The sequence below is a fragment of the Haliotis cracherodii genome, unplaced genomic scaffold (assembly GCF_022045235.1).
Source record: "Haliotis cracherodii isolate W230 unplaced genomic scaffold, xgHalCrac1.p SCAF_4, whole genome shotgun sequence".
In the NCBI taxonomy this organism is placed as follows: domain Eukaryota; kingdom Metazoa; phylum Mollusca; class Gastropoda; order Lepetellida; family Haliotidae; genus Haliotis; species Haliotis cracherodii.
This window is the reverse complement of record NW_027266297.1, coordinates 57,715,355-57,743,289: the sequence shown is the minus strand read 5'-3', so window position 1 is coordinate 57,743,289 and position 27,935 is coordinate 57,715,355. Positions and strand designations below refer to the sequence as shown.

General features: G+C 40.0%; 1 protein-coding gene across 5 annotated transcripts in view; it reads left to right on the top strand.

Annotated features, from left to right (window-relative positions):
* Nucleotides 1–27,935, top strand: part of LOC139479789 (phospholipid phosphatase-related protein type 5-like) — a 73,717-nt gene that overhangs the window by 18,607 nt on the left and 27,175 nt on the right. For 2 of the 5 annotated variants that reach the window (XM_071262666.1, XM_071262665.1), the window contains exon 2: nt 26,580–26,789. In XM_071262666.1, the coding sequence (XP_071118767.1) occupies nt 26,596–26,789 (194 nt within the window). In that variant the 5' untranslated portion in view covers nt 26,580–26,595. Of the gene's footprint in view, nt 1–1,943; nt 2,535–8,478; nt 8,566–17,688; nt 17,863–26,579; nt 26,790–27,935 lie in introns of those variants that run through there. The other 3 variants (XM_071262663.1, XM_071262664.1, XM_071262662.1) reach the window with 3 other exon arrangements.

The window sequence follows — 27,935 nt, the reverse complement described above, 5'->3', positions numbered from 1 at the left end:
AACTCTTCTCGCTTCCATGCAGCTTTGAAAAGCCTTGAAATATGGATACATGCCAATGTCATGGTGGACTCACACTCCTGCCAACATTATGTTTTTAATGTTGTGTTGTATAGTGTTCTCGTCACTTTCATGTCACAGAACAAACCGTGCTTCAGAGGACACTGGTACTCTATTTAATGGATGCAATAGATGGAGATGGTGCACGTGTCTATCAGGGAGACATGTCTGTATGATATGCTTGTGATGTGTGATATTCTGGGATGTGTGCATTCATCTATGTAATTCATTAGTGGCCAACCATTTGATATTCTGGGAGGAGCTTAGTTGTTGTAGAACAAAATACTTTGTCTCTGAAAATGCTTGAAAAAAATTTATGTGTCATATTGGTGGGGATCAAAGAAATTTACATTGTTGCAAGTTTTTTTTTCAGAAAATAATATTTATGCCCATAGTTTTGATTAAGAAAATATTTGGTAGCTGAAAAAATAGTCTCCATAGAAAATCCGAGTCCCCCACCCCTGGAATATCAAATGGTCCTCACTTTCATAATAATTTTGGTTCAGTTATTGATTTGAATAGATTTTGTAACTTTTGTAAACATACTGACTGGTTTTCATTTTGTCTGGACCAATTGTATTTCCTTGTTTTTTTATAGCCTTTGATGACATTCCATCCTCAGAGAGGCAAAATAAGAAGTAAAGAATTGGAAATATTTAGATGTTTAATTCCTTTAAGAAATTCTCTAAAAGTCTTACAAACTTCAAACCAAAACTTAAGTAAATTAAAAGTCAAAACCAATTGAAAACATAACTTCAAACAATGATTGGCATTAATCAAAACAAAATAAAACAAATTGGAAGACAATTGATTATAAATGAATGCTTTAGGTTTTTGTAAGACAACAAATTGAACAGCAGATACTTAAAATACATAGCTTGATGATGTCCTGATGATTAACATGGTTCGAAACCCATTGGTTGAGTGAGTGAGTGTTTTTTGCCAGATAGTTAATGACATGAACACCAGTGACACTGTGACAAGCCCCTTCTCATCGGCTCTGGGGGCGGTCGGGTAGCCTAGTGGTTAAAGTGTTCGCTCGTCACGCCGAAGACCCTGGTTTGATTCCCGACATGGGTACAATGTGTGAAGCCCATTTCTGGTGTCCCCCTCCGTGTTATTGCTGGAATATTGCTAAAAGCGTCGTAAAACCGTACTCACTCACTCACTCATCGGCTCTGACAACAAACAAGTAGCTCTTAAACATGTACACCTGTAGAAATTGTCCATGATGTCTCCATTCTGGGCAGCCTAGATGTACCTGAAGGGACAAGTTAAGATAAAGTTGGGATCCACTTTTATGTTTTTCTGAATTCTACATTTAAAAGTCATGATACACGGACCAGGTCATATTGATGCTGATGTGACAGTAAATGAGACAAATTCTACTCCAAGACACACATTGTTACATGGAAACCCTGATGGTGACAGTTTCTTGCTTCTCAAAATAATTGCTTACAGAACTAATTGATGACTTAAAATAACCATCACTGGGTCGGTCTGACGTTATTTTGCGATGATGTGTTTTGTTTAGAGCTAATGAGGACAAAGAGTGTGTAGAGACCGGGATTGAAAGAAGTCTGTGTTTAACCTAGGGGACATATTTGTCCAGTAGGACAGCGTCCGCGACATCGCTGCACCGTGCACGAGTATACCTCCTCAAACATAGGTCTGTTACGGGAGCCAGATTAGGGAGTAAATAGTCCTAACGTGCAGCATTTTAACGTGTTGACACAAGACTTTCTATGTCATTCCCAGCATGGGCAAATAGGCCTGGCCGTGCAGACAGCTTCATCCTGCTCTGGATGCTGGGTCTTACATCTCCTCATTCACTCGCTCGCTGGAAGAGGCAGATGGTCGTCGCCTGGGGCAGTGCTGGGACGATCTTTGTGCAGCAGCGTTGAAATAAGTGGCAGCACTGAAATACTTGCAGGGACAGTACTTGCAACAGTGGATTAGAGGTGGAAGCTGTTGAATAGTGGCCAGTGGTTGATGCTGTTGAATTATGACCAGTGGTTGAAGCTGTTGAATTATGATCAGTGGTTGGAGCTGTTGAATTGAAAGCAGTGGTTGAAACTGTTGAATTGTGACCAGTGGTTGAAACTGTTGAATTGAAAGCAGTGGTTGAATCTGTTGAATTGTGATCAAGGTCGGAGCTAGTGGATGGTGATACTGATGATAATAATAATAATAATAATAATAATAATAATAACATACCTGCAATGATGAGATAGTGCTTTTGGTAGCAGCAGTTGGAGTGGTCATTTGATTTTAGAATATAAATATTGGATTCAGCTCTAACATAGTGGAAGTATCATTGACATTGTGATAGTGGCAAGATGACCAATGCCTAGCATCATCCTGGCACCTCTTTGATGGGACATTTTAAACTTTTGTAAACTGACACTCTCAATACCTGTTGTGGATATGCCCCGAAGGATTAATAACTTACCCACAGTCAACACTCTGGGCATCTGGTGAGTATAAATGACTCAATCTCTACTGATGTTTTGAAGAATTTTATCACATAAAACGTATTTGGCAAGTCAAGCACCACTGGCTGTGACATTGGCATGTAGCCAAGGTATAAGCCTTTTCTAAACTTCACAAAAACATTGTTTAAAAAACGAGAAAGGAAGACAATTGGCACTGCTTGGATCTCTTGTATACAGTATTTTACAAAATTTGTACATAAGATTTGTTAGTCATTGTTGATTGTTGTAATGCCAAACTCCGGGTATATGACATTGACCTGTAAACCATCAAGTCTGGACCAGACAAACCAGTCATTGATCTCCGGACCAATAAAGCATGCTGTTACTGTAATTTGACACCTGACCACTGTATGCCTATAGCCGCCTCGTATGACAGGCACTGATTAATGGGCACCGATTATAACCCCACACTTCTACTAAAATTATTTCTCTATACTATTTATTACATACATATTTTGTATGACAAGATTAAAGAAACATTTTCACATAATTAATCACTGAGAAACATTAAATTAATGTTAATCAGTTTTTTGAAAAAAGCTGTTTTTTCAAGAAATGTAAAGAATCATTTAGAATAGTGTGTAATTATTTGATAAAAGAATATAATTTCTTTGAGGGGAAGATATGAACTTCACATATTGGCCTAGAAAGAAAATAGAAAGTTTCATAGAAATAAGATACCACCTGAAATAAATTCTCTATATAGGTGAATATGGATACGAGATACAAGATGGCTGTTTGGGTGACCATGTGAAACATGGGGTCTGTGTCTATGAATGCTGGGAACTACGGAGCTATAGATAAGCTTTTGGTTATCTGGATATTTTACCCAGGGTTTAATTTTGATTGGGTATCCACAAGTTTTAGAGGGTATTCAATTTTTTTTACCCACCTGTTTCTTGACATTTGGTATTTAACTAAAAACCTGTTGCTTAGCAACCCCTATAAATCATTTTAAACTATATAAATAGTAGTATACTCGTCTGCGTCTGCTTGTGGCTCCCTCTCTGGGAAGCCATTTTTTGTTTCCAAAACCTAGCATTGTAAGAAAGACGCTATTGTTTCAATTACCAATCAGCGACTAATTAAGATTCATTTGGCATCTATCAGTATGTTTGTTGCAGAAGCTTCTCCGAATGTAACTGTTGGTAAGTGAATTTGGTGATCGGCTGAAACAATCATTTTATCTAACAGTTGTGATATACACAATCCTTTTTTCTAATAGTTGTAATAGATGCATAAATTTGTATCAATAGCGTATTTAGAGATTTTGTTGTGTATTTGATACGCTAGGATTTGATTTGTCTGCATTTTTCATTTTATTTAATGCATATTTTATGCAAATGCGCAGCTTATCTCGAGCTCTGATTTAACTATGTAGAAATAACAGTGGAAGCAAGGGCTTTTCATATTACTGGAGATATTTGAGATGTAGATCTATCCGATGAATCAAGGTTATAAACTTGCGATATCCTCTCAAAACTTTTACTAAAATGTTGAAATAGATTAGCAAATCAAACAACGTTATCGTCAGCAAGAATCAGCTTTGGAAATAATGTTTTAAGTTCAATAACCAACAATCTATATATCATGGATGGTTTTTCAAATCTCAGCAATTCAAATATTCTTGTGATTTCGATTTTCCACTCCAAGTAATGACATCCTGTCCCTGATGCGGGAGACATTGATCCCCCCCCTGCCCGATGCACGGGTTGAGCAACACATCAACACACCCACATATTGACAGTCCGCCGCTAGGTGACAGCAATTATAGGAGTCTTTAGAGTCCTTGGGAAAAATGGGATCAAGTTCAATATTAGTTACATGAAAAAGGCTCATGTGGACGAGTTTAGAATCTTTAATAAATCACCTGATATGAAAATGCTCGGGTCAATTATCCGGCAAGCTTTTGTGTTACATTAGGTTATTTAGGAATGCATTTTTTCCATCAATTTGTAAGGCAGCAGGATTGAGACATTCAGGATGGTATGATTCCTGGAAAAACTTTAGGAGCAGAGGTAACAGGCTCCTTTTGTCAGCCAGACGACTGTGTTTACAGGTCACATTTGCCTTGTTTAGGGGTGGTGGGGTAGCAGAGCGGTTGGAGTGTAATATCATCATGTTTGGTTCTATTCCCCACGTGGGTACGATGTAGCAAACCCATTTGGGGAGTCCCCTGCCATGATATTGCTGAAAGTGGCGTAAAATCTCACTCACTCACTCACTCACTCAGTAAATTTCAGATGGCATTTGCTTTCATTTTTTTACAAATTGTTCAGAATGTATGGAGACAGAGATGTACGGATAACGTTTTAGGGCCATTTGTGGTTGTTTTTTAAAATTTCAAGATACTAAATCTTTCAACTTAGTATCTTAAAATTTCAACTTATGTATCTTGAAATTTCAACTTAGTATCTTGAAATTTTGACTTAGTATCTTGAAATTTTGACTTATGTATCTTGAAATTTCTACTTAGTATCTTGAAATTTCAACATAGAATATTAAAATTTCAACATAGTATCCTCAAATTTCAAGATAATAAGTTGAAATTTCAAATTAAAATCTTAAAGTTTAAATTTATTATCTTGAAATTTCAACTCAGCATCTTGAAACTTCAACTTAGTATCTTGAAATTTCAACTTATGTATCTTGAAATTTCAACTTAGTATCTTAAAAATTCAAGATAATAAGTCGAAATTTCAAATTAAAATCTTAACGTTTAAATTTATTATCTTGAAATTTCAAGATCATTATCTTGAAGTTGCAATTTAGTAAGTATCTCGAAATTTCAACTTACTATCTTGATATTTCAAGAAAGAAAAAAGAAAGAAAAAAGGCTTTCATAGAGATGTCATGCTAAGCAAAAATTAATCAGTAGGAACAAACTTAATGACGAACTCCCTTATGTTAACCCCAAAACTAGAATCACAAAGTTTACATTGTGTAGATTAAAACCCAGCCCAGCTGTGTAAGTCAAGTAAACACACTAGGTACAGAGCCACCCTATTGCCAATGTCAACAGGTATTTGGGACAACACCATTCAACCTGACAGGTGTCACCTTCATGACGTGGAGATCCCGGGTTAGAATAGGTCCCCAGCAACCTATACTTGTCAAGAGAGGCGGCGAAGTGGATCAAGCAGTCAAGTGTCTTGATAAATTGCATGCATTGTTATCCCAATTGAGTGGATCAAATGCTCATGATGTCAATCACTGTATTATCTGGTCCAGACTCAATTATATATTCATATATCGCTGGAATATTACCGAGTTGGGTGTTGACTTGGACAAAAACAAAACAGCAGACAAAATCTTTCTTTCTCTCCGTCAGTTTATCTGATATCTACTTATGAATAACACTTTCAGAAGGTATGCCTTTTCTTCATTTTTCATGTACCTAAAACATATTTTAGTGTCATAACAATTTGTTTACCTAGTCAAATGTTGTACCACATATTTTTATTTTATTTAATAAATGTATTACATGAATGTAGGCTTTAGGAGAAGGTATCAATTAGGGCTGGGATGAGTCCAAATTTACTACCCGGGTACCCGACCCCCTGTTACCCTTCCCTACCCGGGGTACCCACTCTAGGTCTCAGAAGATGTCTCAAAATGTCCGATTGGGAATATTTTTAGCATAGCCCTGGCAAAAGTATGTAGATACATGTATTAAACAATCTGGTCATGCATACACAGAAGTTGACTTAAGTTATATCTTTATTCAACCATATGACAAATCAGAAGGATTGGGTGCAAAATCAGAATGAAAAGCAAACATTTGTGACTTGTAGTGTAACCATAGAGTTCCAGATCATTTTAGTCTTAGACAATATATCATGTGACTAACCACGGGTCCGGGTAGTCCTGTGGGTACCCGGGTCCTACTCAGTACCCACCTGACCCGGGTACCCTTGTTACCTGTCCCAGCCCTTGTATCTATGTCGTATTCATGAATAGCTCTTGTCAAGTTGTTTGAAGAAATTAATATACAGTGAGATAACTGGGATAGTATCCTCCAACATTTGACCTGTCTGTATGAAGTTATATTTTCCTAGCCTTATTCTAAACAGAATAGCATAGATTTTCTTCATACATTTGTTCAGGATATAGTATGAATCGTACAATGGAGTTTTGTATGATTATGGAAATGTTTTTTGCCACTTTTATTTATCTTGCATGGATGACTTTTTGTTGAGGGCAAGTGTTAGGATATTGTTGGGAATGTAATCTGTGAACACATTGATAACAGGTGGCCAGATCCTTCATAAGCGGGCAGTCGGGTAGCCTAGTGGTTAAAGCGTTCGCTCGTAAGGCTAATGACACGGGTTCGATTCCTGACATGGGTACAATGTGTGAAGCCCATTTCTGGTGTCCCCTGCTATGATATTGCTGGAATATTGCTAAAAGTGGCGTAAAACCATACTTACTCACTCACTCCTTCATAAGCATTTACAAGTGTCTATAGATAGGTCATTAATCTTAGGTCCCAGAAGTGGCAGTCATTGATCTTAGGTCCCAGAAGGGGCAGTCATTGATCTTAGGTCCCATTAGGGGCAGTCATTGATCTTAGGTCCCAGGAGGGGTGGTCATTGATCTTAGGTCCCAGGAGGGGCAGTCATTGATCTTAGGTCCCAGGAGGGGCAGTCATTGATCTTAGGTCCCAGTAGGGGCAGTCATTGATCTTAGGTCCCAGAAGGGGCAGTCATTGATCTTAGGTCCCAGGAGGGGCAGTCATTGATCTTAGGTCCCAGGAGGGGCAGTCATTGATCTTAGGTCCCAGAAGGGGCAGTCATTGATCTGAGGTCCCAGAAGGGGCAGTCATTGATCTGTGGTCCCAAAAGGGGCAGTCATTGATCTTAGGTCCCAGGAGGGGTGGTCATTGATCTTAGGTCCCAGATGGGGGCGGTCATTGATCTTAGGTCCCAGAAGGGGCGGTCATTGATCTTAGGTCCCAGAAGGGGCGGTCATTGATCTTAGGTCCCAGGAGGGGCAGTCATTGACAGGAGAGGCAGTCACTGATCTTAGGTCCCAGGAGGGGCAATCATTGACAGGAGGGGCGGTGGGGTAGCTTAGTGGTTAAAGCAGTTTCTTGTCATACTGAAGGTCTGGGTTTGATTCCTCACTTAGGCACAATGTGTGAAGTTCAAATAGAATAAAATATTGCCATTAAAATCAATAGGTAATGGGGGTATAAGTTTAGGAAGCGTAAACTTCTTATTGTCTGAGTTTTTGTATATAATTTATACTTGAAATGTTTGTTTCCAATAATTAACAAGACATCTGTTAATTAAGTCAGTGATACTCTATCCTTGAACACAACTGCCAAGTGTTTAGTACATGAACTCATTCACACAAAGTAATGCTACAACCTTTTGTTAGTGTACCAGCATAGCTTAAGGTAAAACAGAACAGAACACTTCACCTCCCTTACACATAGTTAGTTTTCACCCCAGTACTTTCTCACACAGGAAATGTAGTTCGTGAAACCTACAGACAAGTACAAGGAAATATTCTACCCATGATTCTTAAAACTTTAATCCACAAATGGGACCACGTCGCCATGTGAAACTTAAAGCTTTAATCCTCCCACAGATTAGCCCGAGCATCATTTTACGGTGTGTTTGTTCTCATTATCTGCGTGTGACAACGATGTTTGAGACTGAAAACCAACAGAATCGCGAGTTTGTCTTCAAGGTATTTGACGTGTATACACAGTAAGGCTCGCACTCCATAGCAGCTGGGTGGTGCCCCAAGTCGTCATCTCGATACGGGTATTTGACGTCCCACCTTATCCTCTTCTCATGATTAACATCCGATTTGATTAATGACAGGTCAGATACCACAAGCTTGGGCCAACAGTCACTTGCTATTCCTGAGTGTATGATTATATAAAATGTCATCGTACTTCACAAGTCAGCATATTTTTTAATCTGTTAGTTGAGCGAAGAAAACAGAAGTACCTGTGTTCTTTTACATCATCTTGGTCAGTCGTTGCTGGTTCATGCTAAAGGTAAGAGGTCTGGTTTGTATGTCAAAGAAAATTATATATATGGAAGATGATATTTAAAAATAATTATCTGGTTTCTTTGATATGGGATAACAGATCTCAACGTGACTTATATTACCCTTGGGTATGGTAGAGCAGTGCTTCCAACCACTGTCATCTTCCCGAGGCAAGAGAGTTAACTGACTGTAAAAGTCCAGTTTCCATCTTGCCGAACTAGGCTGGAATTATGGAGTTATATTTGGGCTGGACTAAGAAGTCTATGCATCGTCCAATCAAAATCATGTAACGAAATCGACATGGACAGACAGACAGACACACATCTTCGTTTGGGGGAATTAAGGTTAAGGCAAAGGGGAACAGTCAATTTACTGTATAAATACTGGCAAGATTTGTGTGTCATGGCGACTTGTCACAGGGTGGGTCATCAAACCAAGATAAGTATATGATGAGGATGACAGAGTGGTTGTTGTCACGCCTCCCCAAAGATGGAACCTTACTGGCCTTTCCCTTCATGATAATTGACAGTCTCTTAGATCTGCCGGCATTTCACTCATGCCCTATCATCCACCAGCTAGCCAGGTCCACCTCTCTACCTTTGAGTGAGTGAGTCTGTGAGTTTGGTTTTATGCCGCTTTTAGCAATATTCCAGCAATACCATGGCAGGGGACACCGGAAATGGGCTTCACGAAACATTGTACCCACTTTGGGATTCGAACCCGGGTCTTCGGCGTGACGAGCGAACACTTCGACCACTAGGCTACCTGACCGCCCCTCTCTACATGTGAATGTGTATTTTACTTAGATAGTGCAGCATTTGATTCTACCTATTTTTTAAAGCATTTTCTTATGATCAATGCTGATGTTTTTATCCCCCGCCCAACAAAGTTGGCGAGGGATATAGAAACGGGCTCCGTCCGTCACGTTTCATTTCCGGAGCATAACTCTTAAACCGTTCAATATTTTTTCATCAAACTTTGCAGATCCCTTCAGGTACATGCTGAACTTGTGCCTTTTGCTATTTAGAAATTTTAGACATTTTTATTTTTTACGTTTCCATGGCAACAAGATGGACTTAGGTTCTGTGAGGGTAGGGTTCGTTTCCGGAGCATAACTCATAAACTGTTCAATATTTTTTCATCAAACTTTTCAGGTCTGTCAGGTACATGCTGAGCTGGTGCCTTTTGCTATTTAGAAATTTTAGAATTTTTTATTTTTTACGTTTCCATGGCAACAAGATGGACTTAGGTTCTGTGAGGGTAGGGTTCGTTTCCAGAGCATAACTCATAAACCGTTCAATATTTTTTCATCAAACTTTTCAGGTCTGTCAGGTACATGCTGAACTGGTTGCTTTTGCTTTTTAGAAATTTTAGAAATTTTTATTTTTTTAAGGTTCCAAACTCTTCTTTTTTTTACAATTTCCATGACAAGTTCCACCTCGGTTAAAAAAGGTTAGGGTTTGTTTAGATTTAATTATGTCATAAATTCTGCAACAGGGGCGGGGGATATAGCCACGTTAGTGGCAAACTCTTGTTTAATATTGATTCTTTTTTTACTTCATAAATATCAGACAGTATGATAATAACATGAACAGTAGTGTCTTTAGTCAATAAGGATGAGAAACAAGGTCATTTCTGTGTGATATAAATATATTCTGGGAACAGGCTTCAACCATCATGCATTAATTTTCCTACCTGGCCAGGTACTTCAATATTTGATAACCTGTTCTCGTAAAAGTAATTTGACACCTCTGTTTTTATTCAGGTGTGTCAGCGACACCGCCAGTGCCACGCCAATAAATTGTTCCATGTCTGTGTGGAAGTGTTCAGGATTTTGTGGCGTGAGGCCATATCGAAATACTTCTTGAACAAAAGTTCCTGATAATGTCCTAGATTTGACACAAATATTGATAAAATTTATGTATCTGTTGCTGTTGAATTCAAAGTAAATGGATTCGGTGAACAGTGACCTTGACCTATCATCCTTCATCTTTCGTCCAGTGGTGCTTCTATTCTCTGTCCAGAGTTAAGTCCCTTGGCCATGCAAGGATCCGCAGTTATTTGGTTCAGGAGATTCATCCTGTTTTGGATCCAAATAAATTATCAGCTCAATTCCCATATTCCCATGGGTATCGTCAGAGTGGAAAACAGCTAGCAGTTTGGAATATCCTTCAATATCAAGCTGACAATAGCAATTCTCTCTAACTCACTTCTCTCCACTTGATTCCTTAGTAATTCTTTTCATAAATATATATGTAGTGATACAATATGTTTGTATATTGTACATCAAATATACTAGAAACATGTCTGATTTATTGTGCAGAGTTGCTTCCCTTTGCAATGTCAGGATATGCTGATCATAAGTTGGAATCCCACATTTGCTCTGATTATGCTGTGTAATCTGTCAGCCTTTTACCAACGCTTGCTAGTTTCCCCTAAGTAGTAAAGATTGACAACTTGCAGTGTCAATTTAGGGCTCTCCTTCCTCACTAAATTAGGGGGCACGGGTGGCCCAGTCGTCTAAGGCGCCGCAATTCGCTGTGCAGAGTTGCGTCCCTGGGGCACAACAGAATCCTGGTCCACGCCGTTTATGTTTCTAGGTTTGTCAGCACCATACCCGTGCTCATGGGTTTCACCAAAGTGGTAAACATCTAAGACCTGCATCACTTAGGGCTTTCCTCCCACATTAAGCTGACACGCCGTGATATAACTGGAATACTGTTAAAAGCGGCGTTAAACCCTACTCACTCACTCACCCACCTCATTAAATCAACATGCCATGGTATATCTGAAATACTGTTCAAAGGGGCATAAAAAGCAACTCACTAATAAGCCAACAGTTCAATGGTTCTTTCCTTTCAATGTTTTTATGTTCTCTCTGTGGGAGGATGCAGATGTGAAAAAAAAATGTCTTCACAGACACAGGACTAATTACATGTGTGCAAGCAATGCATGGGCTGGCACTACCGGTCACACCAGCTGGCCAGGGGTGGGGCACCTGTCAGTGGTGGGGGCGGAAGTGAGTCGAGGACCCTCATCACATAATTGCCCATTGTGGCATGTGAAACCACTTGACCTAATAACACAGTAAATGTTATTTACAGTGGAACCTCATCAATCTAGAGATTCCTGAACTTTTCTGAACTTTTAAAGTCAGTTAACTCCCTTGCCTTGGGAAGATGGGTTTAACGCCGCTTTTAACAGTATTCCAGTTATATCACGGCGTGTCAGCTTAATGTGGGAGGAAAGCCCGAAGTGATGCAATTCTCGGATGTTTTCCCACTTCAGTGAAACCCACAAGGACACGTATGGTGCTGACAAACCTAGAAACATCATCAGGGCAAACCGGGATTCGAACCCACGATCATAGGTTTCTGGCGTGCCCAAGGGACACAACTGTGCACAGTGAATTGCAGTACCTTAGACGACTGGGCCACGTCCATGCCCCCAATATCATTGTGTGGAGCATCAGACAATATATTTTGGGATTCAAACCTAAGTCATTAGTGTGACAAGTGAACGCTTCATCACAAGGCTGCACCTTTGCCCCCATTCTCTGAGGCACAAGTTGGAAATATTGTCTTTGGATTATGGTTGTACTGGACCCAGACGTTCCCCCGTTAGGCCTTCTATATTTTTTCTTACATTTCCTATCTCCATTCTCAACCAGCAAGGGGGCAGGTGGGCATAATAAAAAAAATAGATTAAAAAATAAATTTAAAAAAACTGTTTTTCACCAAATATGTAACTTTTTTTATAATATTTTAAAGTTTTAAACACTTGGTTCCAGTCTTTGATGTATGAGGTAGATCGAATCACTTTGCTTTGGAAACAAATTTTTAATAAATGTAGCTGAAAAAAGATCAAGTTGACCTGGTAGAAGTACTTTTTTTTAATCACATTGGATCATAATTTTCAACAGCAGCAGGGGAAGTTGAGATATGGAAACTTTTCATTATTTCACGTTGGATTGAAAATTCAGGGCAGGTGGGAGATGGGAAACTCTGAAAAAATCCAGTCAGCATTATAGCACTCCCTGTCTGCTCCCCACACTGATCCAGGTTTTATATCCGATCAATATTAAGTAACTATTCCTGTTATGTCCATGTAAATACAACTCCAGCGCAAGAAGTATTCACACTTTCCACTGACCCTGACATAAGTGTTTTGCCAATGATGTATATGTTTTGTAAATACCTAAGATAAATTCTTTTTATTGATATATGGGGCGGAGCTGGAAGACCAGTTCTGTGTATAGGTGGCGCTGTTCAAGACTCAGTCTTAGGGCCATGTGTGTGTAACATCAGAGCATTGAAGTGTATATTGACTGCATCTGGCTGTCATAAAAAATATGGATTCAAAACTATAAATACTAATGTATGTTTGGATATCAGGAAGTGTGCTCATGTGGAGAAATGGTCTGGGACAGCGCCGGTATTTCCGTAGTGCTGCCAGAAATTATAGGACCTGATCCAAGCCCAAACATTTTACTAATAAAGATGTCTGATTATGATTACATATTAAATATGAATCAGGAATGTTTAGTTGGACTTATGTATTTTGTGCTTTTTATTCATCAAGGATTCGGGGGCACCGTCCAGGCGTCTGAGGCGCCGCGATTCGCTGTACAGTTACGTGAGTGAGTGAGTTGGGTTTAACACTTTCACTTTTAACAGTATTCCAGTTATATCGCGGCGTGTCAGCTTAATGTGGGAGGAAAGCCCAAAGTGATGCAGGTCTCAGACGTTTACCACTTCGGTGAAACCAACGAGCACGGGTATTGTGCTGACAAACCTAGAAACATAATCAGGTGCGAACAGGGATTCAAACCCACAATCATAGGTTTTTGGTGTGCTCAGGGGATGCAACTCTGCACAGCGAATCGCACATGCTTCTTTTGAACTTATAACCCCAAAAAATGTGTCCATAAGGCAAAAAATAACAAACAATCAATGTAATGATATTCATTTTAACTATTCTTTGACATAAGAGAGTAGGTGTGTAATAATTGTTTCTATCACCAAAAAATTATCATATATAGAATTTTTATGCTGTTCATGGCTGTAGCTGTTTGGTTAATGTTAGAGAAAAGGTTTTTCAAAAGTTAGAGTTCAAATTTGCCAATAGATATTCAAATTATGTATTAAAGGTAATGTTAGTGTTCAGCTAAGCAGTATTGATTAATACTGAATTCTCAAACCTAGCCTCCATCACACCATCAAACTATCCGTGAAATTGCTGTTAGTTACTTGTTTGGGCCGATCATAAAAATAGTTCCTTGGAGTTTGTTAAATCTGCATCAACAGTTCATCAAACTGTCCATTTAAGAACCATGTTTATATTCTTTGTTTACAAAAAAGTTTCATCCAAGTTTTGTTTAAACAAATCTTAGCCAACAAGCCATCCAAGTATTTGCTTAAGTGCACTGTTTAACCTAATCCCGGTTCGCTCGTGGGACGCTCGGCATGCTGGGATTACCTGCCTTGTGTTTACGAACCATTGATACCCTCACATTTAACTGACTTTCCAATACAGCGTAATTATAAAAGGTCAATAATAGCCTTGTTGGAACAGCCATCGTAATAGTGCGCTCCGGGAGTCTATGGCAACTACTTTTCCTTCAATATCCTAGCCTAACATTTCATCAAGATATCCTACTCAATTAGATTAAACCTTTCTTCGTAAGATTGCATGCATCGTTTGAGTAACCAGCATGAGTGAAAATGTTGGACAATTAATCCTATTTTTGAACCCTAGTTGTATTGTGTGTACTTCAATAGGCCCACGGGTTTGGTTTTGTTCTCTTATTGATATAATTGTTCTACATCAAGGTACCTCTGGCAAACTGACCCTTATGAGGTAAATTTGGCCAAATCTCAGTCGATCATTTCAGTCAGTGTAGATGGTGGAAGTGGCGTTCACAAGGAATTATGGGTCGTCTTGGAGGGGAGAGTATGGTAAGGTATCATTATTCTAGTACACAATCTTGACAGAGTGGAGAAGCGTGTTGGGATTTATACCAAATAGTCATGCCTTGCACTCACTGATTGCTTGCATCAGTAAAACATTGACAGATATAGGGATTTTGTTTTGGCTGAAACTAAATAAAATGCAGACATACCTGTATGATGAATAGTTGCATTAAAGTAATTTAATAAACAGTTATTATTTAAGATTTTTCTTTTTAAATTAATTGTTATTTAACTACCAGGACATGTTCATGTGTTTTTCATGGATATATTATGAGTTTTTGTTTGTTTGTTTGTTGTTAAATGCCGCACTCAGCAATATTCCAGCTATATGACGGCGGTAAATAAATCAAGTCTGGACCAGACAATCTAGTGATTGACATCATAAGCATCGATCCACGCAATTGGGATACGATGTCATGCATCAACCAAGTCAGCGAGCCTGACCACACAATCCCGTTAGTCGCCAATGACGACAAGCATAGTCGCCTTTTACGGCATGCATGGGTTGCTGAAGACCTATTCTACCCCGGATCTTCACGGTTCATTTGAGTGAGTAGGACCTCTGGCAGTGTTATTGTAATGACAGGGAATCTTGTTGTGGCAGGTACAAACACATTCTGCCCTTGGTGGGATTAAACCTTCTTCAGGCTAACACATTAACCACTGTGCCACCGCTACCACACTTTTGGCATTTGAACAACCAGAGCACTGTTTTCATAATACTAGTTGTAGGTGCAGTCCTTCTTAACAATGTATTTGACAGGACTAAAGTTTTAGGAACTTTCATGAAAAGTAAAGGCTCAGATTAAACAGTGCAATATTTTAAAGGTGTTGTATTTTAGGAATACTTTCTGTGGAGAAATTCATTACCAGCACATAAGTGAGTAAGTGAGTGAGTGAGTTTGGTTTTACGCCGCTTATAGCAATATTCCAGCAATATCACAGCGGGGGACACCAGAAATGGGCTTCGCACATTGTACCCATGTCGGGGATTCGAACCCGGGTCTTCGGCGTGACGAGCGAACACTTTTACCACTAGGCTACCGGACCGCCCCCCAGCACATAAGTAAAAGCAGCAAGAGATTTTATTATACTGAACTACTGATATCTAAGATTTGAGTGAGTGAGAGAGTTGTACGCCGCTTTTAGCAATATTCCAACAATATCATAACAGGGAACACAAGAAATGGCTTCATGCATTGTACCCATGTGGGAATCGAACCCGCGTCTTTGGCATGACGAGCGAACGCTTTAACCACTAGGCTACCCCACCGCCCCTCTAAGATATGCTTGTACTGCTGATGGAGTTAGAACTGCCACAATGTAGATCAGTACAAGCCCCCTTACCTGCAGGACTGGCTCAGCTGTATATATAGTCATGTTACCTCAGACTGGTCATTAATTATTGGGGAGTGAGATTAGTCTTAGGACTGTATGACATTTCGTCCCCACCCCCCCTTTTTGTGTAACATATTTTTGCCCCCTCCCCCGACCCAACAAACAAATATACAAGTTACATTTTTTCCTATCACGCATGCACGCACACCAACTCCAATAATTACACACACACACACAAACACACACATAAACACACACACACACACACACTCCAATAATACTATATTAAATTACCAGTGCCCATATAATTATGTAAATATATAAAACTTTGCCATTTTTTCATCCCCTCCTTCCTATTGCAGTAGTGATAGATTTGATTGACACCCCCCTCCTTTGCTGTGTCAAATTTACATGACCTTCCTCTCTCCTCTCTCTCTCTCCTCCTCTCTCTCTCCTCCTCTCTCTCTCCTCCTTCTCTCTCTCTCTCCTCCTTCTCTCTCTCTCTCCTCCTCTCTCTCTCCTCCTCTCTCTCTCCTCCTCTCTCTCTCTCCTCCTCTCTCTCTCCTCCCTCTCTCTCTCTCCTCCTCTCTCTCTCCTCCTTCTCTCTCTCTCTCTCCTCCTCTCTCTCTCCTCCTCTCTCTCTCCTCCTCTCTCTCTCTCCTCCTCTCTCTCTCCTCCTCTCTCTCTCTCCTCCTCTCTCTCTCCTCCTCTCTCTCTCCTCCTCTCTCTCTCTCCTCCTCTCTCCTCCCTCTCTCTCTCTCTCTCCTCTCTCTCCTCCTCTCTCTCTCCTCCTCTCTCTCTCTCTCTCCTCTCTCTCTCTCTCCTCTCTCTCCTCCTCTCTCTCCTCCTCTCTCTCTCTCCCTCTCTCTCTCTCTCTCTCTCTCTCCTCTCTCTCCTCCTCTCTCTCTCCTCCTCTCTCTCTCTCTCTCCTCCTCTCTCTCTCTCTCCTCTCTCTCCTCCTCTCTCTCTCCTCCTCTCTCTCTCCCTCTCTCTCTCCTCTCTCTCCTCTCTCTCTCTCTCCTCCTCTCTCTCTCTCTCCTCTCTCTCCTCCTCTCTCTCTCCTCCTCTCTCTCTCTCTCCTCCTCTCTCTCTCCTCCCTCTCTCTCTCTCTCCTCCTCTCTCTCTCTCTCCTCTCTCTCCTCCTCTCTCTCTCTCTCTCCTCTCTCTCTCTCTCCTCCTCTCTCTCTCCTCCCTCTCTCTCTCTCTCTCCTCTCTCCTCCTCTCTCTCCTCCTCTCTCTCTCTCCTTTCTCTCTCTCTCTCCCTCCCTCCCTCTCTCTCTCCCGCCCCTCTCTCTCTCTCTCTCTCCCTCCCTCCCTCTCTCCTCCCTTAATGTCACTGGCCTCCCCGCCCTTTAATAAATGACCATTACCCTACAGACACTAAATGGCCCTAGTCAACATATCTCTCTCCTTCCTTAATGTCACTGGCCTCCCCGCCCTTTAATAAATGACCCTTACCCTACAGACACTAAATGGCCCTAGTCAACATATCTCTCTCCCTCCACAGTTCTAGGTTTCTGTGTTCTTCTACTCAACAGAGGCAGACATTGATCACTCCAACAAATTCCTGCCTTCCCAAACTTGTCATTTGGCATAATTTTCAACAGATTTAAGTGATAATATATGGGCTGTCGATACAGCCTGAGCTCACAAGACGGACATTTTATTAGACTTATTAATTAGATTTTTAAAGGATTCTAGAGTCTGAAGCGGAAGCTTATGTATATTGGAGAACTGGAACATCCACTCAAGTTTCATGTGGTAATAGTGAAAGATAAAATTCCATTCTAATTAGTCGTCTGTTGTGTGAGCTTGGGAGAGGGGGAAGGAAGGGAGAGGTGGCTGGCCGACTCTGCACAAACACTCAATACAGTGAAACAGTGAGTGCTTGTCGTGGAGACTCTGGGTGGATGCTGCATAAAACACACATGTACACACACAGAGTCACAGGGAGCATGTGTGACGAGCATGTGTGACCAACAGGGAGTTGCTCTGTGAGTATTGGGGTTTAAAAACGTTTTTGTTCTTAAGAATATTTTTTTACATCTTAAAACACTGGAGTATTGAATGTTTTTTTTACATGTTTTGTTTTTCTGCAGTTTTGTGGGGTTTTAACACATTTTTTAATCTTTGACATGAAGGTACGTTTATAAAGCGCCCATTGTTCTTGTGAGAGGGTATTGAGAGTTGTAGTACTTTTTATGTTTGACTTTAGAAGTTTGATTAACTTTAGTTTTTTACTGGTTAATAGTTTGTCAAAGGCAGATTGCAAAGAATTATAAGAGGTCAGATGCTGTTTATTTTTCTTACATATAACAGTAAATCTATTACATGTATCTTATATGTGTGATGTCTCAGTATTCTAGATAAAGTTTTTGCAACTTCTATGGACTTTTTGGTCAATAATTTTTCAAAAACCTGAAGGAAAAAAAATGTCAGGATTTTTTTGAGAGAAGTCCCTGAAAGCAGCTTTGAAATAAAAAAATTAACAAATAAAAAAAACACAAGATGTTTCAGATATATTTTCAATAGATACAGGACTTTAACATCATCTGATTTTCAAATTGCAAACTTTAGAGAAGCTTGTCCATCAAAGAAGAAAATAGGTTAATTTGTTATAGCCATCCTATGTTGTAATGTAGAGATGATGTGAAATGCTGACTGATTGTCTGTAATTTGATTAAGGATTTGCATTTCTCTTCAAGATCCTCTCTTCAAGAGTTAGAAAATCCTTGAGCTAATACAGATAATGTCATGTAATGTCATGTAACGTTTGTTCTTTCTCACAGTTATGAGATCAAAGTTTCAAGACCGAGTCCCATGTGATATGAGTTGAGACAGGATGCAGATATTTGACTTTGTGTCTTGAATCTCTTCCAATGTCAAGCTAACCTGACATTTGGTTCATATTAAGACATGTTTTTTGAAGATTTAATCAGCTCTGTAAAATTTCCCAAGATACATTATAAGTGTTTTATGGCTTGATGGAAATGTTATGTACCAAACAGCTGCCCACTGAGCTATCTTGAAAGTAATGTTGTTTTACAACCCGAGCAGGTTGTTATCTAATGTACAAGTGTGCTGTTTGTGATAGGGATGTAGTGTAAAACATGCCACAGAGACCTGCAGTCAAAATAGATTAAAAACAGATTCTCACGATATTGATTTGAAGTTAATTTACTGACAAAAAGCTCTTGAAACAAGACTTACCGTAAGACACAAAGTTGTTAAAAAGAATATTTTCAATCAAAAACAGCAATTTTAAAATTTTTTAAATTTTTTAATGTTTTTAAATTTAGTAAACTATTGTTATATTAGGGCTGGGACGAGTCCAAATTTACTACCCGGGTACCTGATCCCCTATTACCCGACCCTACCCACTGCAAGTCTCAAGAGTTGGGAACAAAATGTCTGATCAGGAATTGTTTTACCGCAGCCCTGGCCAAAACTATTTAGATACATGTATCAAACGATCAGATCATGCGTACACTGAAGTTGACTGAAGCTTTATCTTTACTCAGACATTCACAAGTCAAAAGGAATGTGTGTGTCGTCAGAAAGAAATGCGAATATTAGCGACTTGTAGTGTAACCAATGACCTATAGTGAGCTTTTGTCATTTAACAATATGTCATGTGACTAACCATGGGTTTCAGGTAGCCCTGTGGGTACCCGTGTCCTACTCAGGACCGACCCGACCAGAGTACCCGAGTTGCTCGTACAACATCTATACCATCTTCCCGAGGCAAGAGAGTTAACTGACTTTAGAAGTCCAGTTTCCACCCTTGCTGAACTAGGCTGGAATTACTGGGCTCGATCGTAGCGCCACCAGTGGCTATTGCCAGTTATGTCCCTTCTAAGCCTCTCCTGTGGACCGACCAATCAGATTCAACCTCTCATATCACTTGCGTTTGCTTCACACAAAATGGTGGCAACCAGTCAGGACGATCTGATCGGTAATCAAGATCTATATTGTGATAAAACGGGTCTTACATTGCGAAAATACTGCATCCAATCACGTGAGCACCTTGATTAAAAACATGAAAAGATTTGGAATTATATCTGCTGACGAGTTGGCAGTGCACATGCTTTGCAAATGCTACAATCTATCGAAATCTGCACGGACCGGATTTCGATTTTGGTGAGCGATTTTGATTGGACTATGCATACACTCGATAGTCCAGCCAAAATGTAACTCCATAATACCAGCCTAGTTCGGCAAGGGTGGAAACTGGACTTTTATAGTCAGTTAACTCCCTTGCCTCGGGAAGATGCATCTATACAGCAAATGTCCAGGACCAAAAATTTAGTTCATAATATCTGTCAGTTCGTTATAAACGTGTTCGTTATAAACATATTTTACTGTAGATGGGATTAGTATGGTCTATCGATACAGATCATAGAGATCGATAATTGTTAACTAAGTATCGTTCAATTATTGATAAATATCGGAGAAGTATCTTTGGGCAAATACGCAACAAAAAATCCTAAAGCAATCACGCTACTGGTGAGTGGTGGCACATGTATTCAGGGATTACTTAGTGGACATTTGAGATACAACAAAAACAGTTACTTACCATCTCCAGCAATTAACATTACTGACAATAACAAGTCTGTTTGGGTAAATCTAAACTATATTTCATCACAATAGTTTATGTAAGGTATTATCGATGACACAATTTTCATATTGATAATGGTTAATATTTCTTCCCATCGATGATAATTCCAATTATCGATCTTTTTTGCCAGCCCTAGTGTGTCCAAAAGGATTATCAACACTTGCTGTGAGATTAGAATAGATTACAATGGATCCTAAATCCAACACTTTCTGTGTTTCATTGTTTTTAGTTTCTTAATTCCCCTGACTATTGACTAAGGACTGAATTGTCAGCAGAAGATAAGATGAAATGATTCTGTTCAAACATTTACATTATCAAGAAACATAAGGCATCTAAATCAAACACTTTACTTCAGGGACAGAACGGTTCAAATATTTACCATACATTCTATCATGAATAATGCTCCTAGATCCACCCAGAAGCCAAAATGTGAGGAAATGTAAAAATATGAAAATCCTTTAAGAAGAAAATATCAAATATTGAGATCTTTAAGATTAGATGATTTTCTTGAGATTAGCAGCATTCCTGTCACAACCAACGACCTTGAGTAGTTGTGGGAAAACCCGTCTCTTTGAGACGTGGCAACAGGGATAGTCGGTGTAGATTATCTTTCTTACTTGTGTTTCATCCTATACTCTGAGATTTTGCTTTCTGCGATGTAGTGGTCAGTTGCAAGTCTGGTTGTCACCTCAGCATCACCTGTAAACAAAGCCACTGAACCCTTTGGCATCATGACCTCTTCGTCACCATCCAGCATCAATGCTGCTTTGAACATTGCAAGCCTCCTTCATCCTTTAAGCAATGGAGGGTTTGATGTGATCAGTTTTGAAGAACGTTGTCATTTTATCAGTTTGCCAAGAACATTTATTGTATCAAAGTTAAATGATTGTGTCAAGGAGTGTAACTTGATTTAACATTTTGCCAAATTTGAAAAATGCAAACATGAAAGGGTTTATAGGAATACAAGGGGAATTGTTGGACTTTTGTTAGAAAACATATAGAACTTGTCTTTTGAAATATTTTAGTTTCTTCTTTTGTAATACAGCATTGACTTCATTCAATTAATTGTAACTTTGTACTGCCTCAAAACAAGGCGAGTGGTATTTGTTTGTTAATGTATCAACTTTAATCAATAACCACTTTGTCAAAAAGCTATTAATATTTTCATCTTACCGTATTTAACGTAATAAGCGTCCAGGGCACTCTCAAAATTAGAAATAGGGGCTCTTATTAGATTATTATTTTGGTGAAAAAAATGGTGAGTTGAAAGATCGTAAATTTTGTGGTTTGTGCTGACAGCCGGAAATGTTTACATACGACAGATATATTTTTCCAGAATTTAACTGCCTATGATTAAGGGTGCATATAACACACAAGTGTGCATTATCGGAAGGGGTGCTAATCATGCTAATTGGGAGTGAGAGTAAGTTTGGTTTTACGCCGCTTTTAGCGATATTCCAGCAATATCACGGCAGGGGCTTAACACATTGTCCCCATGTCGGGATTCGAACCTGGGTCTTCGGCGTGACGAGCAAACGCTTTAACCACTAGGCTACCCCACCCCTGCTAATTGGGATTGTGCACTAGCCAGTATATCATCAAATATCACAGGGGGCGCTTATTAGAGCAGGGCACTTAATACGTTGAATACGGTATGTATTTTTACTATGCTAACACTTAGATCACAGTTCCTTTACTTCACATGCTTAAGCTGATCTTCAGTAGATTATTATTTAATGAAATTATATTTATCTATTGAAATGATGTTAGCATTGTATATTCAGCACCTTCATTTAAAACCAAACCCGGTTCTAACTTTTTAAAATCTTTTTAGGATTGCTTTTATCACACTTCCATTTATCAAGAAGACCAATTTAATGTAACTCTTATAAATAATTCCATGTTGATGTTCCCATCTTTCAAAGTTTTCTCCATACCAGGATTCTGTTTGAGGCTACTGTTCCCCAATATTCATGCTCATTTTGTAGTTTGGTGTCTTTTCTTGTAGCTATTTTGACTATTTGAGTTTTGAAATTCCCCACATGCTCAATGGTCAGTGTTGTACCCACGACGGTCAATATTGAAATTACCGTCCCCCTATCTGATGTTTGTAAAGCGCCCCCTGGTGTCAGTTGGTCAGCCTAAATCTGGCATAAGCCGTGGCCAAAGTTTGGTTCAGCCGCTGATTAAACACACTGGACTGGACTGGACTGGACTGGACCCTGGAACTCAGGCTACTCGTAGGTTATTTTCAAATAGCAAGTCTTCGTTAAACATCAGTTCCTTTGTTGCTCCTAGGCTTTGCATGGGCATGCTGAAGGTTGCCTGTTGTAGGTTAATCCCGGTGGATTGTCGACAAAGGTCTAATGACATCATATATACTTGTTTTTCATGTGAACTGTTATGGCTGACAATATGAACATCTGTGTCGCATAGAATCCTTCTAGTATCTTTTAGATTATTTATTATTTGAGGGCCAGACAGCTTATAGGGTGGCAAGTTGTCCATCATCCATTTGCAATGTTGGCATCAACAAATGTTTCACATTTTTCCCGATTTGATTCATATTTTTAGATGAAACTTCGTGTGTTTAGGTCATCGTGAGGTTCTCTCTCGGAGTATGAAACATCAATGTTTTCACTATAAAGTTAACCATGAATTCCTCTGTACTCATTCATGCCCTAAGACTATTGTAAGCCTATGCTAAAGTATGGGAGTTACGATCATCTTAGCGCTAAGATCGCTTTGTGCAAGTGGGCCCAGGAGTCCAAAAGTTGAATGTCTTTGTTTGTTATTTAACGCTGCATTCCAGCTATATGACGGCGGTCTGTAAATAATCAAATCTGGACCAGACAATCAAGTGATTGACATCATGAGCATCGATCCACACAATTGGGGTACAATGACATGCATCAACCAAGTCAACGAGCCTGACCACTCAATCCTGTTAGTTGCCTCTTACGACAAGCATAGTCGCCTGTGTTGAATTTGAATGTGAATGTTTTCTGCGACTTTACAATTTGGGCATATCAAGCGGGTCAAACAAGGGAACTTATCCTACCTACCATTAGAATTTCCGTATCTTTGACTATCTGAACAAAAATTGAATAAAACTGTAGTGTTATTGACCGGAAGGTTTAGAAGTGATTGTGGTGTAGGTCTTGTAGTTCGTTGCCATCTTCTTTTGAAAACAAATATGGTTGTTGTTGACAAATCTCAGTAATCAGCTGGGCATTGGTTGTGGGGTAATATAAATGACATGAAGGAGGGTCATGAAATCATGTAGCTAGACTTTCAGGCCTCACACTAAACACAGAAATTTTTCTTTCACTTTTTGAAATAATTGCAAAAGAAATGGAAAAGGGGAAGAGGGCAAATCTGGAGTCCATGCAAGCCGATAATTCAAGAACCATTTAATTTCTGAGAAATGGTTGATATATTTCGGAAACAAACGTTTTATATGGGCATATAATTGTCCCGTTAATGGGTTTAGGGACTAACATGAATAGCTTCATGAAATAGAACCTGTCCATCCTGGCAGAAGAGATGCATGTGTTGAATTAATGATTCCCTGGCTGAACAGATGACCATTCATGATGGGCCGGTTTAGACTCTTTCAGCCTAAACTCCACTCCAGAATAACAATCTTACAAGGACAATAAATATTATAATGCATTTGTAGTGGCCATAAAATTTCCGAGTCCTGTGATGGGATTCAAACCATGGACCTGATGATCAGAGATCGCCTTGTCCACATGACCAAAGAGGTTAACCCCGTCAGCAAGCTTACAAGGTAAGGATGTCATCTGTGGGATGAATCCACGCCCTGCTACATACTCCCTCGTCAACGGAAGGCACGTCTGGGGCCGCATAGTAGGGTACTGAGGCTTACTTTGCTTAAATTTGATATGAACGTGCTCAGCCCCACGTTGGGCGCCAATGTAGCGTCCATAAAATTTCCGAGTCCCGTGATGGGATAACGGACCTTCTGATCAGAGATTGGACGCCTTGTCCACATAAACCAAAGAGGTTAACCCCATCAGTAAGCTGACAAGGTAAGGATGTCATCTGTGGGATGACTCCACGCCCTGCTACACATTCAAAATACGTTTTTTTTCTTCACACCTTTTCAAGCGAATTTGAGTGGTTTCATTGTTTCGGGTTTCGATTCATTTAATTGAAATATTCTGTATAAGCAGGTTCCATACAGGAATTCAAAAGGCAGCTGTAAGAACATATGTAGCAATTTTCAGCTGAGATGAGTTTCACACTGAGCAAACATCACAAATTCTAGAAAATATCTGATCATCACGCAAAATAAAAATGATTTCACCTGGTATGGTGTCTCCATTATCAGGACAATGAATTGGAGGTGTATAAACATTTGTCAACATGTTTCATATTCAGCACTTCGAGGTATGTCAAACACTCTTTGTACTGGAGTTGATTGGCAAAGTAAATATGAGATCCTATCAATAGTTTAGCTGCTTTGAAGTATAGTGTGTCGTGCAGCATTAATGTTTTTATAAAGTAATTTTGCAGGGAATCTAAATGCTGAGCTACATAACATGTATGATCAATAACTGGGAGCAAAAAGACATCAATGTACGAGTTGCCTTAGATTTTTATTAAATGACTTGTTTTGCATCAGAAATAGCATGCTTATAAACAGAATACAGTATTCAACAAAATAAGCGCCCAGGGCACTCTCAAAATCAAAAATCGTGGGCTCTTATTTGAATATTATTTTGGTGGAAAAAAACAGAGTTGAAAGATAAATTTCATGGTTTATCCTTACAGCCTGAAATGTTTATACGACCGATATATTTTTCCAGAATTTAAATGCCCATAATTAAGGGTGCATATAACACACGAGTGCATATTATACGCGAATAAATAAGTCTTGTGTACATTGATCAATCGGAATGGGTGTTAAATGGGATTGTTCCCTAGCCAATATATTAGCAAATATCGCCGTGGGCGCTTATTATGTCAAATACGGTATTGAGTTTTCTATCTATTGGAATGAAATATGTTTGTCCACTGCCATCTTTCATAACCGGTAAGGTTCGGTGTGTAGCAATATGTAGCAGTGAATAGCGTGTTTCATTATCAGATGCATCTATGAATAAAAAATACCAATTCTGTGATTTTGTTTCTTCAAGTCTGTAGACCTATTTCAGTCATGAAAATATTATTACACATGCCAAAAACAACAATTTCAAGACATTACTGAAAAAATAATGTTTTTGTCATTTTGATATGTCCTTATTTCGACCAGACAAGACTGATACATGTAACCCTTCGGTTTTGATTTATTTAATTAGTTGAACGACAAACAATGATAACATTACATTTAGCCTATATTCCAGTATGTATGCTCTTTCTTAAATTGTATAGATATTCATATTTGTATCTCTCCGGAAAGTGGAAGGTCTGGGGTTTGATCCCCGGCCGCGTCATACTAAAAGACGTTAAAAGATAATACTTGTTGCTACCCTGTCAGGCACAAGGGGGGCATTAAGGGGCTTAAACAAGAGCTGGACGGCTCGGAGTCAGTATACTGTGTCTGAGTGGGGTATTCGTGTTAAACTGCGGCATGGTATCTCAGTGGTCTAGCACCATAAATCGGCATTAGTCCGGACTAGTACAAGTAGCCACACACACACGTACATGCACGTCGCTACATAAGTGCAATAATCCTTGATGTGATGTCATACCCCATTTCACCTCACCTCACCTCACCTCACCTCACCTCACCTCACCTCACCTCACCTGAAAAGAAACAGATTGACAAAAACCAGTAATCAGCTGGGCAATGTTGGGTGAATATGAATGGCATAATGGAGGGTCATGATATATGTTACCAGATTTTCAGGACTTATCACTAAAGACAATGTTTCATATATTTTTTTTAAATGTTTACAAAATAAGGAAAAAGGGAAGAGGACAAATCTCGAGTGTGAAAATAGTTGTCTGACCAAATCTAACAGCTGGAGATGGCGATGTCACTCTTGTGAAGCTATGGGCAGATGTGCCCAGGGTTACAAGGCCGCCGAGGAATCAGTTTAGACACATTGTTCTCTGTTACAGGTGAGGGCATGGAAGAATGGCCGATGACCATTTTGAGCGGATGGACTCTCAAGACTACACAGATATCCATGGAAGACCATATATGAATTCCGAAAGAAACTCGGACTATGTTGTGCGACAAGATGGGTACCGCAACATTCTCCTGTGTGCCACCTTTGTCCTTGAACTTCTCATTCTCACCTTTGTCATCGTGTTGGAGTACTTCCTAAGGTCAGTCACACTTTCACAATGAATGCTTAGAAAATTAAGTTGTGGCTTGTCTTGCAATGTTGGGGACTTTAGCATCTGTCTGTATTAAGCCAAGGAAATGTCTCCTCAGAACCCGTCTATAAGGAACCAACCATTCAGTAGTTTCAGGGGGAGGAGGGATATGTGAGCAGAGCCAAATAAACTACCGAGGTATCTGACCCCCTATTACCCGACCCTACCCAGGTGTCTGACCCCTTGTTATCTGTCCCTACCCAGATGCCTGTCCCCAAATTATCTGACCCTACCTGGGTACCTGACCCCCTGTTATCTGACCCTACCTGGGTACCTGACCCCCCTGTTACCCAACCCTACCCTATTATCTGACCCTACCTGGGTGCCTGACCCCCTATTATCTGACCCTACCTGGGTACCTGACCCCTGTTACCAGACCCTACCCGGGTACCTGACCCCTTGTTATCTGACCCTACCCGGGTACCTGACTCCCTTTTAACTGACCCTACCCTGGTACCTGACCCCCTGTTACCTGACCATAGTCAGGTACCTGACCCCCTATTACCAAACCCTACCTGGGTACCTGACCCCTGTTACTCAACCCTACCTGTGTACCTGACTCTCTATTACCTGACTCTACCCAGGAACCTGACTCCCTATTACCTGACTCTACCCAGGAACCTGACTCCTTATTACTAAACCCTACCCAGGTACCTGACTCCCTATTACCTGACCCTACTCAGGAACCTGACTCCCTATTACTAAACCCTACCCAGGTACCTGACCCCCTATTACCCAACCCTACCTGGGTACCTGACCCCCTATTACCTGACCCTACCCGGGTACCTGACCCCCTATACCTGACCCTACTCAGGTACCTGACCCCCTATTACCCGACCCTACCTGGGTACCTGACTCCCTATTTCTAAACCCTACCCGGGTACCTGACCCCCTATTACCCGACCCTACTCAGGTACCTGACTCCCTATTACCTGACCCTACCCGGGTACCTGACTCCCTATTACTAAACCCTACCCAGGTACCTGACTCCCTATTACCTTACCCTACCCGGGTACCTGACCCCCTGTTACCCGACCCTACTCAGGTACCAGACCCCCTGTTACCTAACCCTACCCAGGTACCTGACTCCCTATT